At 43.6% G+C, this 18193-nt stretch overlaps 1 protein-coding gene across 7 annotated transcripts in view; it reads left to right on the top strand.

Annotated features, from left to right (window-relative positions):
* The window catches only part of LOC127362065 (nuclear receptor coactivator 2), a 54279-nt gene that overhangs the window by 29462 nt on the left and 6624 nt on the right, over positions 1 to 18193 (top strand). For 5 of the 7 annotated variants that reach the window (XM_051397347.1, XM_051397378.1, XM_051397388.1 and 2 more), the window contains 15 exons: positions 332 to 435; positions 2133 to 2310; positions 2912 to 3100; positions 5039 to 5140; positions 5439 to 5579; positions 5782 to 5929; positions 8305 to 9529; positions 12170 to 12407; positions 12521 to 12742; positions 13034 to 13231; positions 13314 to 13419; positions 13548 to 13704; positions 13996 to 14313; positions 16131 to 16208; positions 17169 to 17592. In XM_051397347.1, coding sequence (XP_051253307.1) covers positions 332 to 435; positions 2133 to 2310; positions 2912 to 3100; positions 5039 to 5140; positions 5439 to 5579; positions 5782 to 5929; positions 8305 to 9529; positions 12170 to 12407; positions 12521 to 12742; positions 13034 to 13231; positions 13314 to 13419; positions 13548 to 13704; positions 13996 to 14313; positions 16131 to 16208; positions 17169 to 17592 — 3828 coding nt within the window. The remainder of the gene's footprint in view (positions 1 to 331; positions 436 to 2132; positions 2311 to 2911; positions 3101 to 5038; positions 5141 to 5438; positions 5580 to 5781; positions 5930 to 8304; positions 9530 to 12169; positions 12408 to 12520; positions 12743 to 13033; positions 13232 to 13313; positions 13420 to 13547; positions 13705 to 13995; positions 14314 to 16130; positions 16209 to 17168; positions 17593 to 18193) is intronic. The other 2 variants (XM_051397369.1, XM_051397398.1) reach the window with 2 other exon arrangements.

Genomic DNA, 18193 nt, shown 5'->3' with positions numbered 1-18193 from the left:
AAATACTAAAGAAAAAGCTTCATTCTGACAAACTGTGTTTTTCTTCCAAGAAAACAAACTGTGGTATTAAACATACAGTCTGTTACTTCATTTGATACCAACCCCTCCTTTTGACTTTTTAACTTTTAACTTACCCTCCTCTTCATAACTTCAATGAGTCATGCATTCACTAAATTCCTTTGAAATACATTAATACAATACACACTTTGAAGTTCTTTTTTTTCTTCAGTTCTCAGCAATAGGATGGAAATTCCTGTTAAAAAACGTCCAACGAAAGTTTGCAAGAACCCGGGAAAAACCTTTTCACGTCTCTCGTTCTCGTCTTTTGCAGAAAAAGCTCCGGTGGCTGATGCTGAGGAGGTGCAGAAGGCCGACGTCTCCTCCACAGGACAGGGTGTCATTGATAAAGACGCCCTTGGGCCCATGATGCTGGAGGTAGGTTCAGGCCAACTTTAGTCTGACTCTGTTATCACGCTCCGAGGGAAAAAAAAGAGTCTAAAGGTCAAAGCGATTGCGACACAAAACAGAACATTAGCTGGAGGTGCAATGATGACACCAAGAGTGATTATTCAGAGTATTTCCATTGACAACAGCGGCCTTTAATTGAACTGTTTTCACAACTGACACAACATGGGAAGAAGTAACAGTTTGAATTAAATATTCTTCTGTTTCAAAATGGGGCAGTGCACCTTAATTATTTTTGCAATGCGAGAATGATTGTGGGAGTTCTTGTTTTTGCTCCGAATGAAACAAAGTCATCTGTCTTCAAGGCTGCAGGTTTTTTTTAATGCATGTCTTTTGTCTGCAGCACATTTAGAGCTCGTCTTTCTTACTTTAAATGGCATTGCACTCTACAGTGATGCAGAGAGATAAGAGGTCCTCTGGTTAGCGGCAATGCCGTCATCAAGCCTTCTCTAGTGTGTGTGTGTGTGTGTGTGTGTGGGCATGTGTGTGTGTGGGCATGTGTGTGTGGTGACGTATAACATGGGACCCAATGAGGTATAAATACCTTTTCTGAAAAGCCAGATTAGAAAAGGAGGGGAGGAGCTTGCCCACACAAACACACACACACACACACACACAACACACACACACACACAAACACACACACAAACACACACACACACACACACACACACACACACACAGGCTATATATAGCTTCCACAAGCTGCAACACTGGCTGAGGTGTCATTCAAGCCAAGACCCTTTATATTCTATTCTATTCCATTCTACAGCAGCGTTCGGATGATAAGCAGGCAGACGTGCTGTAGAAGGCTTGTGCAGACATGTGCCAGACTAAAGGGCCAATCACAGTCTGTACATATAGGTGCTGAGTTGACAGGAAGGAAAGAACACACACAGAAATCACACACACACACACAGCGCTGTACACTCGCTGTAATACCTTGAATTATAATAGCAAAGTTACTGCTTGGTATTTTTTGTCATAATTATGGAGCTTTGTTTTTAATTGTTTTAATTTAAAAGCAGTGGACAGTTTGAAACAGATATTGTCCACACAGATCCGAAACTGTTGCATTTGTTCCTGCAAGGAGACACTTTGTTTACTGTAGTTTACAGTAAACAAAGTGTCTCCTGCTGTTTTTAGCATACATCACACACTTCATGTAACAAAAAGTAAAGAGAAAAATCATCAAGTTCATATTTGCTGATATAAAATGGCAATAAATGGTTACTCTTTGAATTGTATTTTATAAAGTATTTTTAGCAGGTAGCCAAACACAAAGAGTAACATTTTCCCTTTCACTTGTATTAATTGAGTCTAATCAGCTTTGGGTGGAAAGTTAAGATGAACTTTAATTAACATCCAATCCCCGCTCCTGCTGGCCTTATGCATTAACTTTTTTCTCTAATCTCCTTCTACCTTGTCTTCTTCCTCCTTTTCTTTCACCTTTCCCTCTCACTTTCTCTTTTTCTTTTCCCTCTCTCCAAACTTGCCCTAATTATTCTTTTTTTACATTTCCATTTTCTCCTCTCTGCTCCTCTCTCTACTTTCCACCTCCAACAATCTCGTTCTTCTCCTCTTCCTTCCTGATCTTCTCCTCGTTCCCTCCCTTCATTCCCTTTCCCCTGTCTCCTCCGCCCTCCCACTGTTTCCTCACCCCTCAGGCCCTGGACGGCTTCTTTTTCGTGGTCAACATGGAGGGCAACATAGTGTTTGTCTCGGAGAACGTTAGCCAGTATTTGCGCTACCAGCAGGAGGAGCTGATGAACACCAGCGTCTACAGCGTGCTGCATGTTGGAGATCACGACGAGTTCGTCAAGAACCTCCTCCCCAAGAGCCTGGGTAAGAACCCGAGGAAGTTAACTGGAACGTGGTCTAATAAAGGAGCCATTTCAGATGATGTGAGATGTTCCCTAGCCACCATATTGGGTTACCCTAACCCTTACCAGCAATGAATGAGTATTTATGGTTTATTTCACAGCATTAAAAAAGAATGGGGAAGATTCTCCTTAGCTAGAAGATCAAGCTCAAATAGGCTTGACTGATATCTGTCTTTTACTCCCCAGCAGGTAGTAGCTCGTATTAGCTTTTCTTGTAGTTAGCGAGTCACAGTGTACTCAGGTTAACGCCGCAGCCAAACCACTCTTTAGCTGGAGGGGAGTTTCCTCAATTAACCTGAACAAACTGTTTAAAAGTTTATTTGGCTGAGTAATGAATGTCAACATTATGTCAATCTTGCCTTGAAAGACCTCGGTCTCCACAGCCTCACAGAGTTCTGGAGAACTGTGAAACATTTAGGCCGAGGAGAGTGAGGTGAAGGCGTTGCAATCTGCAACTACACCGCTAGATGTGACTAAATCCTACACACTGGACCTTCAGCATGCGTACGCTGACAGCTTCTCACGTCTCCCTTTTTGTTTTGTTGTCTCTATTTGTCTTCCAGTCAATCATCGCAGCAGTGATTCGTCCAACAGGAACAGTCACACCTTCAACTGTCGCATGTTGGTCAACCCTCACGCCGACGGCGAGGCCCGGCCGGCGTCCGACCAGCAGGACGCGTCACAGCAGAAGTACGAGACCATGCAGTGTTTCGCTGTCTCCGAACCCAAGTCTATCAAGGAAGAGGGGGAAGGTATTGGCTCTAAATTAAATCTTTGGCTTTTTTCACTTGGTCTTTGTTGTTTGTTTCTCTTTATTTTTTTATTTGATTTCTTTCTTACTGTCTCATTGTATTCCTCTTTCTCTCTGTCCCTACATCTCTCTCTTGGTCTTTTATTTGGCTTTTAATCTTATCTGATTTAGCCTTGTGTTTTCCATTTTCCCTCTCTATCTGTCTCTTTTGTTCCCTTCTCTTTTGCTCTCCTTGTTTTAATCTCTCTCGATTTGGTTCCTCTTTTGTTATTTGCATGTCTCTCTATTTGTTTCTGTGTGCTCTCAGTTTTTGCCTTTCCACTCCTACGTGTTGTTTCTTGCTGTTACTTTCTTCGTTCTCTGTCATTCCATCTCGGTCTTGACTTTCTGTCCTTTTCCCATCACTTTTTCCATCCCCACTTTCCCTGTCTCTGGTGTCCTGTCCTCTTTTCATCACCACTCTACTTGTCCTCCCTTCCACCGGGAGAGACTAATTAGTGTGTGGCACTTTGTCATCTTCCCATCTTATCTTATCACACACATACACACTAGGGAAAAGAATCTGTCTGGCACTCTAATTTTAGATGTCTGACAACCAGATATTCTTCCAATCTCTCCCCCCGACAGGAGGAGCATGTCTGGTGGACAGACGGAGGGCTGCGAGTTGAAACTGAAATTTAGGCAGATGTTAAAGCTCAGGCTGATATTGGGAATGAGAGCGATGGCGAGGTTGAGGTTGGTGTCCGTACTGAGTTTGATTTCAGCGCTACAGTATGGTTATGGTGTATCTGTGGTTGAAAGTGAGAAAAGAGGGTTTGGGTGAGGTTGAGTTTGAGGTCGGGATTGATGTTGACGCTGCAGTTGTTGTTCAGGATGAAACGTGTAGAGTATTGTGGGTAGTAGACATGAGTTTGAGGTTAAATTTGGAGGCTGTACAGTCGACTCAAGGTGTTAACAGGAGTCCCGCAGTAGACACCTGTGGTGTAGGTTGTGATTTATGTAGTAGTTTGGTGTCAAACACCAGACAGTATATTGGGTGGTTTAGAGCTTTAATTATATTCTCCACAGTAACTTTCTTTCATTTACCGCCACTGATATGAGCAATAGTGGGAACGTCTGCCTCGTTTCATCACTGAATATCATAATTGAATCAATTTATTAGCTGATTATGATTGTACAAAATAAAATTCAGTGGCATACTCCAGGCTCCATAGGAATGAGGTGAGACCGAAGTTTAAAAATTAGATTTTGGATGAGGTTGCGGTCAAAGTCGGGTCTGAGTTTCAGATCTTTAGTGTAACCCTAACCCTAACCCTAACCCTTAAAGCAGAAGTAGGCAGCTTTTTCTTGCCATCATTGGGCAAAACTTCCATAATAACCTTTCAGCATATTGTACTTAAAGTGGTCTGAGAGAAAACCAGACTTCTGCATCTCATGTTAGCTCTGTTTTCATACTTTAGAAGATCCAGCCTGTAACGAGAGGCTTTGGCCAATCACAGGTCATTTCATAGACTGTTGGCTGTTTTCACTGGGACTCCTGCTGCTGCGCTTTGAGCTTGTGAAGTAGATAGATAGTCGGAAGGTTTTTGCATAGGTTTATCCAGGTTTTGCCTACTGCAGGTTTAAAACACTATCAATTGACCCTTTTGAAGCATGCATTGTCTTTATGAAGATAGAAACACAGACAGTATGATTAATAAGGCAGACTTGTTGCATTGTGTTTAAATGAGGGAAGCTATAACAGGTGGGGAGCAGGAAGAAGACCACCCAAGAGAGGAAGAATGAGCTCACACTCGCCTACAAACACACACACAGGATGGTAGCCACCAAAGGAAAAAAGACACCAATTGAAATCATATTGCTGTTCTAACAGCCAAACTCTTTTTCTTATACATATGCTAAAAGGACTATTTTAATCCGTACTTTTCCAAACATGCAGATTTCCAGTCATGTCTCATCTGCGTGGCAAGAAGAGTCCCCGTCAAAGAGAGACCTGTGATGCCCACGTACGAGAGCTTCACTACGCGTCAGGACCTTCAAGGTAGGACCGGAGGAGGAGGTTCTACTGCCATTACATCGGGTGATAGGTGTAAATTAGTGTGGTGTTGTTTGAAAACCCAGCTGTTTTATAATCAGTTTTTCATTATGAGGTCAGGAACAAGTTTGCGCAGGTAGTTAGTGCCTTGCTTCAAGACACTTCAGCAGGGTGGATGCTTGCTGACGTAAGGGCTGGAACATAAGTGGCGGTTACACTGCTAAGTAATCACCCCACTGCTCCATATACAGGCAAGCATCAAAACATTAACAATCTGTTAACATCGGGTCTTCTGCCTGTCCAGGTAAGATCACGTCCCTGGACACCAGTCTGCTCCGCACGTCCATGAAGCCGGGCTGGGAGGACCTGGTCCGCCGGTGCATTCAGAGGTTTCACCTGCAGAATGACGGGGAGATGTCCTTCGCAAAGAAACACCAGCAAGAAGGTGAGTAAGACAAGTCAGAGCTCACCCTGCAGGCTGGAACTCATTTGAAGAATCAATTCATGGCTGTCAACTAATCTATGTACAGACTCTTTTTGGGGAAGCAGTTTGTAGGAAGCTTTCCCTCTCAGTAGCTGTAAGTCATGTTATGATGATTATTTCCCGTAAGAAGTGTCATTTTCTGTATTCGTCTGTCTCCTCGCAGTGTTGAGGATCGGCCATGCGCTCAGCCCTCTGTACAGATTCTCCCTGGCAGACGGCACCATCGTCTCAGCTCACACCAAGAGCAAGCTGGTTCGATCTACAGCCACCAACGAACCACAGCTCTACATGTCCCTGCACATCCTACAGAGGTAGCGGCTACTCTTTCTCTGCCTCTGTCTTTCTTCTACATTGTATTCAGTCTTTAGGAGCTGGCACTCGTCAGTGCAATGATGAATGAACTTTATCTTAATTAAGATAATGGAATCTGTGAATATTGTCGCAGATTCCATCTTTAAAAGGTTGCATCAGTTTTCTACACATTTTTGGGTGTAATTCTTTCCTATTATGTGCCTAACAATATTTCTTAAATGATAAAAGCCTCCCTGGACAAGAGACTTGTTTGAACTTAATCTCTTATTTCAGTTAAGTTACAGTAAGAAGCAGGATTTAAGACCCCTGAAACATCCTCTGAACCTATTAAACAGATGAACTACATTATTGAAAACAGTTAATGAACCAACATTATATTTTTAATGGCGTATATTGAGTTATGTTTTGATGCATTTATAGTTCAGTAGAAGTACAAACAGCAAGATTTTAAACAAAAAATCACATTTTCAGCCTCAGCCTAAAACCCAATCTGCAACAGAGAGCAGCGTCTGTACAGTCAGAGGTGATAAATCATCACTGCCAACAAGAACTGAAAAACTCTCTTAAACCTGCAGGGAGTCAGTCCAGAGAAAGCTTTATGCCTCCCCACCAATAAAACATCTTAAGGTTTGAGGAGTCAAGTTATATAGTTTAGCCGTGTAGCTGCCACCCAAGATTAGAAAATTGCTAATGGCGGTGTATCTCCCTCCTTGTCTTTCCCCTGATGACCTGTGCGTCCATCACATGTTCGCTCTCAGTGTTTGTGGTCCTCTCGGTTTGTACAAAGAGGGGAAACAGCAATGTGGATTAAGAACAAAGAGCCTGTTTATTCCGAACAGCCGCAGCATGTATAGACCAAAACACAAGCACTACCAGTCAGTCCAGTCTACAGTATCTCCGTCCCTCCCTTCCTCCCTCCCTCCCGCAACGCCGACGCAAAACCAGCAACCAGCCTTTGGTATGATCATTCAGAGTCACAAATTGGACAGCAGTCAGGAAACAATGCCAGGACTGTTACCCGGAGCATTCGGGGATCAATGGCGAGAACTTGGCCTTTTTACTTCCACAAGTTTCACAGTCAAAATTATCGCTCCAGCACTCAGCACAATCAGAGCTTTGTGTGTTTGGTGTGGGGCTGAAGCCGCTCCATGTCTAAAGCTGTCTCTCTGCTACAGCTTTAGGCCTCGTTACAACTCTGTTTTCTCAGTTGTGTACACGGGTTTCAAAACTGCCCTCTGTTCTACTTTATGACATGATTGACGCCGAAAGACCTCTCTCCAAAATGCACTTTCAATAGTCATCACCAGTTAGAACATCACTGTTGGTTTCACTCTGTCAGGTTTTCCTAATAACTGTGTCACTTCTTTTGAAGGGGAACATATGAAAATGTTGAAATTAAATATAAATGTTATTATAAATTATTAGACCTAGCCAGGAATTGAGTGTGAAAGTTATTGACCCTGGAAACAACTCAAGGTACAAATCTCAGCTTCTTTTATATCTGACAGATGCTTTTCTTGGTGTTTGAGGGTTTTCTAAAAAAGAAAAATGTGTTAACATGGCATTATATATTTATCCATGAATTTCCTGTTGCAGTATACTTTCCTGCCATGAGCTGTTTAGATACATTTATGGTTGTAACCAAGCAGCAGTAACTCAGAGGTCAGTAAGTGAATAGCAGACACTGTATTTCCTTTTTGATTACAGATGGTCATTTGTTGCCAAGTGGTCTTGGTTAAAGAGGGGGGCTTTTAGTCAAGAGTATGTGCAGGCTGGATTACAGTTCCAAAACTAGTGTAAGAGTTTGTAGTGAAAGAGCAACGTTTCAGTCCTACCGGGTCTTCTTCTGGTAAAAATCAACATGACAAACGGATAAAATGTTTGAATACACTTTAGAAATATAGAAAATATGTAAGTATATTTGAAAGCAAAGGGGGTTCAGCATAACAAAAAACATGGTACAAGATTCAGTAAAGCTAAAAAAAAAGGAAAAAGGATACTGGTATGTATGTATAAATGTATTTCAGTTACAATATGACCTTTGAGATCTTCCATGATTGTAATGAATTCTGATTCACCTAAGATTGCTCCACGTCATCCCTATTACAGTTATGGAACAAGCAGCTTGCAGGTTTTATCGCACACATATTCTGTATTGTTTTGTCAAGCCTAATTTACTTTAGGGAACATTAACTAACCACCTTTGTTATGTGTTATGATGTAAGTTGCTATGGTGCATTGTCACAATGTAAAGCTTTCTGTGGACCACAGGAAGAGTAGCGGCTGTAATGCTGTAGCTAATGGAGATCCTAATAAACAATGCATATCTCTAAACATATTCACACATAATCTCATAAGTTTATTTTCCTCCCAGGGAGAACATGGGTGGTGGCATGACCGCAGACCAGGGCTTGGCCAAGCCAATGACCCCAACCAGTGTGAGTGGTCCCACCACTTCCCCTGATGCTAGTGTCACCAGCAACACACACCACTCCACCACGGCCTCCGGCGCCCCTGGACGTGGTTTGGGGGCTGTATCGGGTCGGGCACCCACGCCTCAGGGAAACAGCCACTCACTCAGGCTGGGCAGCCCTTCGGCCCAAGGGAGCCCCAGCGTCACCTCAGGGGCCCAGGGTGGCATGTTGTCTCCTCGTCATCGCCAGAGCCCCAGCATGGCGGCCAGCAGCAGCAGCTGTAGTAGCCCTCACCTTGCCCAACATCCCCCTGGTTCTTTCTCTCCTGCAGCCGGCCTCCACTCGCCAGCATCTGTGTGTAGCAGCACAGGAAATAGCCAAGGGTTCAACTCCCTCAGTGCACTGCAGGCCCTAACCCAGGGCCACAGAGTTTCACAGGGACTCACCGAGGGGCAGCATCCAGAGTCACCTGACAAAAAGCCAGTTGGTCTTCAGAGCCCCTTTCACAGCAGCAGCGCTGGTAGCCAACTAGCTAAGAACAATCCCAGCTTAGAAGCGGACTTATTTGGAACTTTTGGGGACCAGCAAGACTTGTTGTCATCACAAAACCAGGAAGGTGAGCAAGAGGAGGGGAGAGACGGTGACCCTGACAGCTTCGGGGAGCTTGGTGACAACCCAAATCACCTTCTGAACTCAAGAGGGCACACTAAGCTGCTCCAGCTCCTCACCACCAAATTAGAACCCTCTGATCCCTGCTCACCACCGCAGTCCCTGGGGGACGACCAGGACTGTAAGGACCAGCTAGGTGGGAATGGGGGTGTGGGTGGGGCCGGGCATAACAACCACTCCACCTCGCTGAAGGAGAAACACAAAATCCTCCACAGGTTACTGCAGAACAGCACCTCGCCTGTGGAGCTGGCCAAGCTAACGGCTGAGGCTACCGGAAAAGATCCAATTGGTCCAGAGTCAGCCTCAGGGGACAACATGGCCACACTAGGTGAACTCTGCACCAAACAGGAGCCAGGGAGCCCCAAAAAGAAGGACAATGCGTTGCTTCGCTATCTGTTGGACAGGGATGATAACGGCATTCTTGATAAAGCCATCAAGATGGAACCTGGTGAGGGCCCGAAGCTGTCCAACGTTAAGATAGAGAAACAGGAGGCGGGTTTCAACATGGCGGACCAGGTCAGTGTTGTTGACAGTAATATTCATGAGTAGTGCTGTAATGATTAATCTGTCAGTGGATTGGCAGAACATTATTCACCTGCAATTTTGCTCGTCAATGAATGATTTAATGAAGCAAAGTGCCAATTATAAAGGATCAGATATGTTTTATTTACCTCCAGTGGTTGGTTTGATTTGTCCAGGTTCTGAAATATTCCTTCCAACCCAATGGTTACTCTGGATAATCTGGTTCTGTAAACAAGTTTTAATCAAGCTATTTTCTGCTGAAGAAAAAGGGTTGAAAGAATTGTCCATGTGGAAACTCCAGGCTTAAAGGTCCAATGTGTAGCATTTAGGAAGATCTATTGGCAGAAATTCAATAAAATACTCATAACTATGTTTTTATTACTGTATAATCACCTGAAAATGAGAATTGTTGTGTCTTCGTTACCTTAGAAGACGCAGGTTCACAGCTGTCCTCCCTATGGGTCGGACCATGCCCAGCGTTGGTAAATACACGCGTCTACTAAGGATTAATATTCATGTAATGATAATGACATATACATTTGGATATTGAGTGGTAAACTGAGACGGTTTCTGTGGAACCAGTATTTTACACTTTCTTGCAGTTAAAGGGCAGCCACTTTGCAGTTTTCTCATGCTTATTTAAAATGAAAGTGCAGTGACGTAGCTGGAGTTAGTTCCAGGAAGGGAAAGAAGGCGGACGACGGGGGTTCAAAAGTGTGACATCCTCAGAGACAAAGGCGACGCTCCCGCCAGCAGCTGTGCCTCCGGACAGCGGAGGCTGTGCCGGAGGGGAGGCAGCCGTTCAGAGGCTCCCAGCCTGGATGGCTTGGTTTGTAGCTTGCAGAGTAAAGGTGATGCTTTGTTGAGCTGGTTTTGTTGGTGCAGGGGAACGTGCTTTAGGTAAAAGCTGTTGAGATTATATTGCACATTACCAGAACAAGGAGCAGAACGGGAAGAACAGAAAGACAAAGCAAAGAACAAAGTACCTGTTGAACAGAATGTCGATGATGTGTTTGTGTTTTCATGTGCATGCACAAATCAGATGAACCTTTATTCAACACATTTTCTGAACAATTGCAAGTGATTAAATTAGCACACAATTAAATTAGAGTAAAATAATAATTAAAACATTGGTGTGTACAGAAGTGCAGAGAGATGAACACATTAGAATTTTCCTCCTGTCTTGGAGGAGACTGAGCAGTTGAGCTTTGGCCTCTAATTCTGGCAGGGAAATCAGGGCAGTGCCCAACCCTATGGTGGTGGTTGCTTAGGAGAGAGCAGCAGCAATGTCCACTGAAAAGAATGGCCTCTGTCTGCGCAGTGTTGCATTCACAGGTCTGGTGTCATATCCTAGTAAGACTTACAGGTGCAACCACTAACGTGTGGGTTTTTACTAACATCTAGTGGCAGCTGTGGGAAACTACAACACAGTTAGCAAACGTTTGTTGTCCCCAGTTTGTTTGTTTTTTAAAGCAAATTCCGTTTTTTAATCTGCCAGCAAATTTCAGTCTTGCTACCTGTTAGCTGATGAATCAGACATGATATACCAATATCACTGTACTGAACTCTGACAGCGGAGGTGACGCCACACTGCTGGAGCTAGCAGTAAAAGCTAAAGTTGGTGTGAAAATGATCAAGGTTTCCTCTATATATTTGATTTTATGGATATACTGACACACAGCTATTTGAGGCACAAAGTGAGAACCACTGGATGTTTGTAAAATAGGCCGACAGCGATGCTGTGATTGGTTGACATTTAATATGCTGCATAAACAGACATTAGGCCAAGGTTAGCCACATCGCTAACATCGTTCTTCACTTGTCCAACAAAAACTGGATTTTTGTTTCTCACATCGCCGTCTAAATGATGCCCTTGATGTGTGGCCATGCTGTGTTCACTGTGCGTGTGTGTTTGTGCGTGTGCGTGTGTATACACTCTGGCTAAACAGAGCAGTGACTGTGTGTCTTACTGTACATCACACATGACCTCATTAGTGCCGGCAGTTTATTTTTAGCTCCTCCTCTATTCAGCAGCCAAACGGCCGGAGGAAACCATTCCTGTCAGTGTGTGTGTGTGTGTGTGTGTGTGTGTGTGTGTGTGTGTGTGTGTGGGTTAAATTACACTGTAATACTGAGGGGGGGGGGGGGTTCAGTTTCTTTCAAAGATGTCAAAAGTGAAAAGTGAATATCAGATGTTTTCATTATGTGAAAGTTTCTTTGAATTGTTGTTACCCATAGTACCTCTCAGTTATTTCCATTTATTCTGTTTTCTGCATGTTAACTTTATTAAATAAAACAAAGACAAAGAATATCTTATTCTACCTTTCATACATATTTTATATCTTATATTGACATTAAAAAGAATTCAAAGCAAAGTTTGAAGCGAAGTGCACTTGAACTGAAAGCTCCTCTGGTTCTTCGTTGGCAAAAACAGATTCATTCAAGGTTGTCTGTTGCAGTAAAACAGAAAGTTATCTCTGATCACGACCATCCTGCGGATGCTTTAAATTAGGGATCAAATGGGAGTGGTGAAATGATTTGGGTTTATAAAACGTGTTGAAATTGTACACCAAATAATGGTTAAGTTACTATCTCTCTTCTAATCCTGTTTTTTTTTCCTGCGGCTGATCTCAGACCAGTGAGTTGGAGGACCTGCTGGACAATCTGCAGAGTGGCGGCCAGCAGCTGCAGTTCGGGGTTCAACCACAAGTCAGAAGACCAGCCTCCTCTTCGTCCGCCTCGTCCTCCGTGCCGCCTGGTTCCTCTGCGGACAAACAGACCATCATCAGCAACATCCTGCAGATGACGGACAGCAGCAGCAGCAGCAGCCCCCCCACCCAGCACAGAGCCTTCCCTCCCATCGGCCCTGCAGGTATGTCTGTAACAGTGTGTTTGTGTCAGTCTGGAGGCTTGATTTGATGATTTCTGGCTCTTGTGATCTTGTAAATAACAAATATAAAAAGAAAAATCTTGCCTTCCACCCAGCAGGCTTTAATAGTGCCAGGCCGGGGCAACTGGGTCGAGGTGCTCCTCCTGTCCGGAGCGCGTCTCTGGATGGCAATATGGGCCCCAACCCCAACGCTGGCAGGCCATTTCCTCCTCAGCACAGGAACAACGGCCCCTACTCTTTACTGCAGCAGCAACAGCAGCAAGGCATGATGGGAACCCACGCAGGCATGGCCAACCAGGCTGCGATGGCCAATCCAGGTCAGGAAAATAAATAGTACCCCCTCGGTCCTGTCTAAAAATACTCAGTCCTACATTAGTCTTAATTACTGAATTATTCTTATAAAGAATTTTATTCCATTTCGAAATAAGTGAAAGTTTCTGTTTATTTAATGCAAGTTCTAAAATTAAAACACAATTCTTGAATAAAGTAGATCTGCATCAGATACACCTCTTTGTTTCTTCTAAGAAAAATAATGTTTAAAGATTCTGTATAGTATAAAATAACTTAATAATCTCAAAATCTGATTATTTCTGTTCTCCCCAAATCAGGCATGATGAGCAACGGGTCAATGCGTGGCTCCATGCAGCAGGGCTGGGGTCCCCAGGGGCCCATAGGGGGTACTGCAGGGCCAATGATGGGCCAGGGTGTTGGACCCGGTCGCATGGTCCCCAACATGAACACTGCGATGCCCACAAGAGGCCCGCCTGGATCCAGACCCATGGTCAACATGCAGATGATGGGCAACGGTGAGAAGACTCACAAACTGACACCGGCTCTCATCTAAACCGGACTCCTTCTGACATTTTCTGCTTTTTTTCTTCCCTTCAGAGATGGAGATGGCAAACCCCGCCTACCCTCAGCAACAAGCTCCGCCCAATCAGACTGCACCGTGGCCAGACCGAATGATAATGGATCACTATGGAAACCAAAGCAGGTATGGCATTCATTCCATCGTAAAGCATAAAGGAGGAGTCATCCATCAGAGGTTAGACAAGAGCAGCCGTTCTAGGGTCCAAGTATGGGTTTCGTCTGGTGTGACATTAATACCAATTTACCTTGCAGGCCACCGTACGGGGACGGGATGGGGTGCTGCGGTACAGGGCCTGAGGGCCAGCCAGATGAAGGAGCTCTGCTGAGCCAGCTGTGCTCAGTGTTAAAGGACTACGAGGGTCTGGAGGAGATCGACAAGATGTTGGGAATCCCGACGCTGGCTGGACAGGTGAGCCTCTTTAAACTGAGCCGAAGAATCTTTGACAAAGAATTATTCTAATGGATGAGTTTCCCAGTTTTAATCATGCTTTATATAATGTTTTATTGTTTTTATTATTTTAAATATTTAAAATAATGTAAATGAAAAGAACAGTCAAATTAAGATTAGTATTACTGGTATATATAGTACATAACATTTATCTATTTGACCTGAAAAATAAAACATTTTATGAGATGCAAGTCTGCAGTTAATACTGAAGATACACAGAAAACAAGGAGAAATGTTCTTCCTTCCCTGCAGGGTCCTCTGTCAGACCAGGACCAGTACCTCGGCTCCTCGGACCCAGCGGCCAACATGAAGCCTCTCCTGTACAGTCAGTACGGTGGCCAGCCAGGTTATGGCGGCATGCCTCCCGACGGTGGCTTCCACGGCCCCTCTATGAGCGGCCACATGGGGCCGCAGAGGATGCCGCCCGCTGGTTACCCCCCAATGATGAGGATGCCCGGGAGCGCGGGGCCCAGACCGGCCGGGATGAGGCCAGGCGGGCCTAATCCGGGAGTGCCACCTCAACCCAACAACCTGAGGCTCCAGCTGCAGCACAGACTCCAATCCCAGCTGGTAGGTGGCACCAAATAGTTTGTATCACTATTCTGATATTAAATGTGTCACAGTTCACAGTACTGTAGGTGGTGCTGGATGCTTGGTGACAAAGTGACCACTTGTGCAGTTGCTACTATTAGTTGTGGCTACTGTCCTTAATGGCAAAATGGATACGAAGAGGAAAACTCTGCTTTTGATTCAACTCTGCCTCTGTTGAGATTTCCCTGCTCATGACAACATCTAATACATGTTATTACATTTTGGTAAACAGAATAGTTAATGGGCTTTCTTTAGGTTCATATCTGTTAGGTGGAAAACTGCATTTCTGTAGGTTTTAACTTCCACTGCGTCCCTGCCACAAACATTTCAGCACCAGGCTGCTGTAAAATTATAACTTGCCATCTACCAGCCAAACGCACCCTGATGGAAACGTTATATAAGGTCTAAAAACACATGCAGCTACATTATCAGATGTAAATCAGTCAATTATATATAATAAATCATACTGTATAAGCATAGTGAGGCCCTTCCCTTATTAAGACCTGAATAAAATCATTACCATTTTGTCTCTTGCTCCCTGTGAATACAAACATTTTTAGAAAAGATCTTGACACACCTTGAGTCTTTGTTTCATCCTTATTCAAGTGCAGAGTCTCATTACCATGAAAAAGACAAGGTTGTCTTATTATACAGTCTCTTTTTGCTCTTTTTTGCTCTTTCTTCTTATTACATGTGATGCAACAGAACAGGCTGTGATGCCAACAGGGTTCAGTGAGTTTAAACAGCAGCAGGCAGAAAGGAACAAATGTGTTTGAGCTTTCTGCCTTCATCAGCAATTCCCTGCTGCTGAGACACTTAACAATGAACACACATGACATGTACATACACACACACACAAATTCATACGCTCACTCATAAGGATAATTGCATACACAGACTGTACCCTGTGTGCTTGACCTGTTGTTATCACATCTCTTTCAAGAGCCTCATAATGTTCCTCTTTGAGACTGTGTGTACAATACCTTTATGTTCTAATGCTGCATTCATTTCCAAGTCAATTTGAATTAATACATATATTTAGTTTCTCTTTACATTTCTTCCCTTTCTTGTTTTTATGGAGCTTTATGGGAGGATTAATCCCTAAATTTAATATTTTGTAATATAATTCAGCACATAAGACTTACCTCTTACTCTAAACATCCATATTTACATATTTGATAACAACATATTCTACAGTCTACAACATATCTAAAGTGCCACCTGGTGGAGAGATGAGGGAAAACAGCTTGTGTAAATCAACTAAAATAGCCCTGACGCTTTAACAGCGTGTTGAGATGTGAGACACGACTCTTGCACATCCATCTTTACCTTTCTATTGGTGCCAGTGGGGAAACAGTGACTCCAAATTCTCTCTGTAAACACATAAATGAGGCAATCAGCTGAAGGTTTTAACGCTGAAATAAATGCTCGACATGTCAGAGTTCAGCATCCAGGATTTCTTGAAAATAAACCGTGTGATGGCAGGTGTGTTACCAAATTTGCAATGGTTTTATTCAGTATTATTGCAAACATTTTTAGCATTGGTGGCCCCACAGGAGTCCCAGACAACAGTCTTAGTGCTTGAGAAGTGGAATACACAGTGACTGGCTTTAAGCAGCACTCACATACAAGCTTTGTGGAGGAGACATTATTACACCCTATAAAAAATGGGGACTGACATGTCAAGGTGATGTTTTGAAGCTAAATGTATGTTTTATGTCTGAGTGGTTGTTGCTGTCTCCTGTCATTTTCCACTGACATTAATAAAGCACTCTATCTATCCCCTCCCCACATAGAACCGCCAGCCGATGGTGAACCAGATGAGTGCAGTGTCCAATATGAATCTACCTCTAAGATCCAATGTACCAAACCAGGTCAGTCTATATGTATGTATTAATATTCCTCTCTCTCTCTCTCTCTCTCTCTCTCTCTCTCTCTCTCTCTCTCTCTCTCTCTCTCTCTCTCTCTCTTATTCCACCTCACTTGTTAACACTATTCAGATCAAGTGGTGGTGGACATACCGGATGAACTGGTACACAGGTTTCAATTTCCCACATGATATGAATATAATTTTTTAATACCGTCATACCGTTGCACAGCTGAAAACCCTGCTGTAACTCATTTATTTCTTAGCGCTAGAACCTTTGAGAAGAGGTAGTGTTGATAAAAACTGTTTAGTTTTGAAAAGGATTTTTAAATTCTGTTTTTATGTTGCAGTTTGCACAATAACTTCACATATTGTATCCTTTTGTGGGGCCAAGAAAACCCTATAGCAAAGTCTTCAGTATATACATGATGACATGATGATATTTTTATATTCCATGTGCCCCCGACAGTAGAATAAGCCACTGTGAACCTATACGCTAAAAATAAAAACGGCTATATACCACTGCCAGAATCCTAAAAAATACCAAAGTACTAATTTTTGGTGAAAATCACTGCTGAAAGAAACCTTTTTTTAATGGTCCTAGGTTGAGGAAATAGGTAGTGAATTAGTGTGAGATCAATGACTCTTGCTGGATGCAACTAGTTTGTTATTAGGTTGATTGTTTCCTTCCAGCCATTTTCAAGGAAAATTGCATTTTCTAAACTTTTAGAAACTAGACTTTTCACTGTCAGGAGATAGAGTCAGAGTAATAATCAAACTTCAGATGATGACAAAAAACAAAAGTAACAAAAACACAAAAATGATTCCTGTACACAATATACAGTAAACCATAATACAAGAACAACAATGCAAAAAGGGTTAAGTCTTAGTATATCCTTCTGTAGAGTCTTGTTTACATCCAATTTCATTTAATCTAAGTGTCACCTCACTGTTTGTCCTCCTGCAGGGAGCCCTCAACGCCCAGATGCTGGCCCAGCGTCAGCGCGAGTACCTCAGCAACCACCTACGCCAACGCCAACAGCAGCAGCAACACATGCACCAGCAGCGTGCCATGATGATGCGGAATCAGGGCATCAACATGCCACCTAACATGCCCAGCGGGGGCGCCGCTCCTACGCCGATGCCCATGGGCGGCACCAACCCGCGGCTCCCGCAGGGCAACCCGCAGCAGTTCCCCTACCCGGCTTCCAGCTACGGTACCGGCCTGCCCTCTCCTCCTCCTCATCCCGGCTCCTCCAGCCCCTTCTCCTCCCCTCTCTCCCCCAGCCATCATCTGGCTAGCCAGGGCATGATGGGAAATGTAGGCGGGCAGTACAGCGGGGTAATGAGTCCGCCATCTCAGCACAGTGCCTTCCAGTTCAGCAGTTCAGGTATATGATTAGAGCACAGCAGCGGCGTCACAGTAGTCTGTGTGTGCTTCATCGGCTCTATAGTCGCTTGTCCTGTTGTGGTGGCGGTAATCAAACATAATCATCTTTGTTCAGACTGGTGTAATGATTTGAAGTCCTTTTTTAAGTTGACTGGGTGTGATTGAAGGTTGCATGATGTAAATGTTGTGCTCGTTTCTGCTTTTAACTCTCCGATTAACACTTTGTCTGTGCTTTTAACCCTGTCATAAACCAATCAGGAGACTACATTTTGTAGGGAATGTCTCGGGTGGTGGCTCTGGTGAACGGAAATCTTATCTTTCCTTCTCTTTTATTTTATTTTTTGACTTCATGTGCCTTTTGTCAGTGTTTTAAGTTTGTTGTGAATGCACTCATTTGACAAAAAAAGGAAGGGTTCTTCTGGAACTTTTCAGACTATTAGTTTCTGAAGTGAGGATTTTATACAATAGTCTGGGGCTTCAGAGAGTTCAGTTAGTTAGATGGACTCGCTGGCTGCCTGGTGGATATTTAACTTGTTATCTTCAAGTTATTGGTTACTTTCAATTGTAGGGTCACCTTAAAGAATAACTGGATATGAAAAGAT

This window comes from Dicentrarchus labrax, unplaced genomic scaffold (genome assembly GCF_905237075.1).
Source record: "Dicentrarchus labrax unplaced genomic scaffold, dlabrax2021, whole genome shotgun sequence".
In the NCBI taxonomy this organism is placed as follows: Eukaryota; Metazoa; Chordata; class Actinopteri; family Moronidae; genus Dicentrarchus; species Dicentrarchus labrax.
This window is presented reverse-complemented; position numbering and strand designations above follow the sequence as displayed.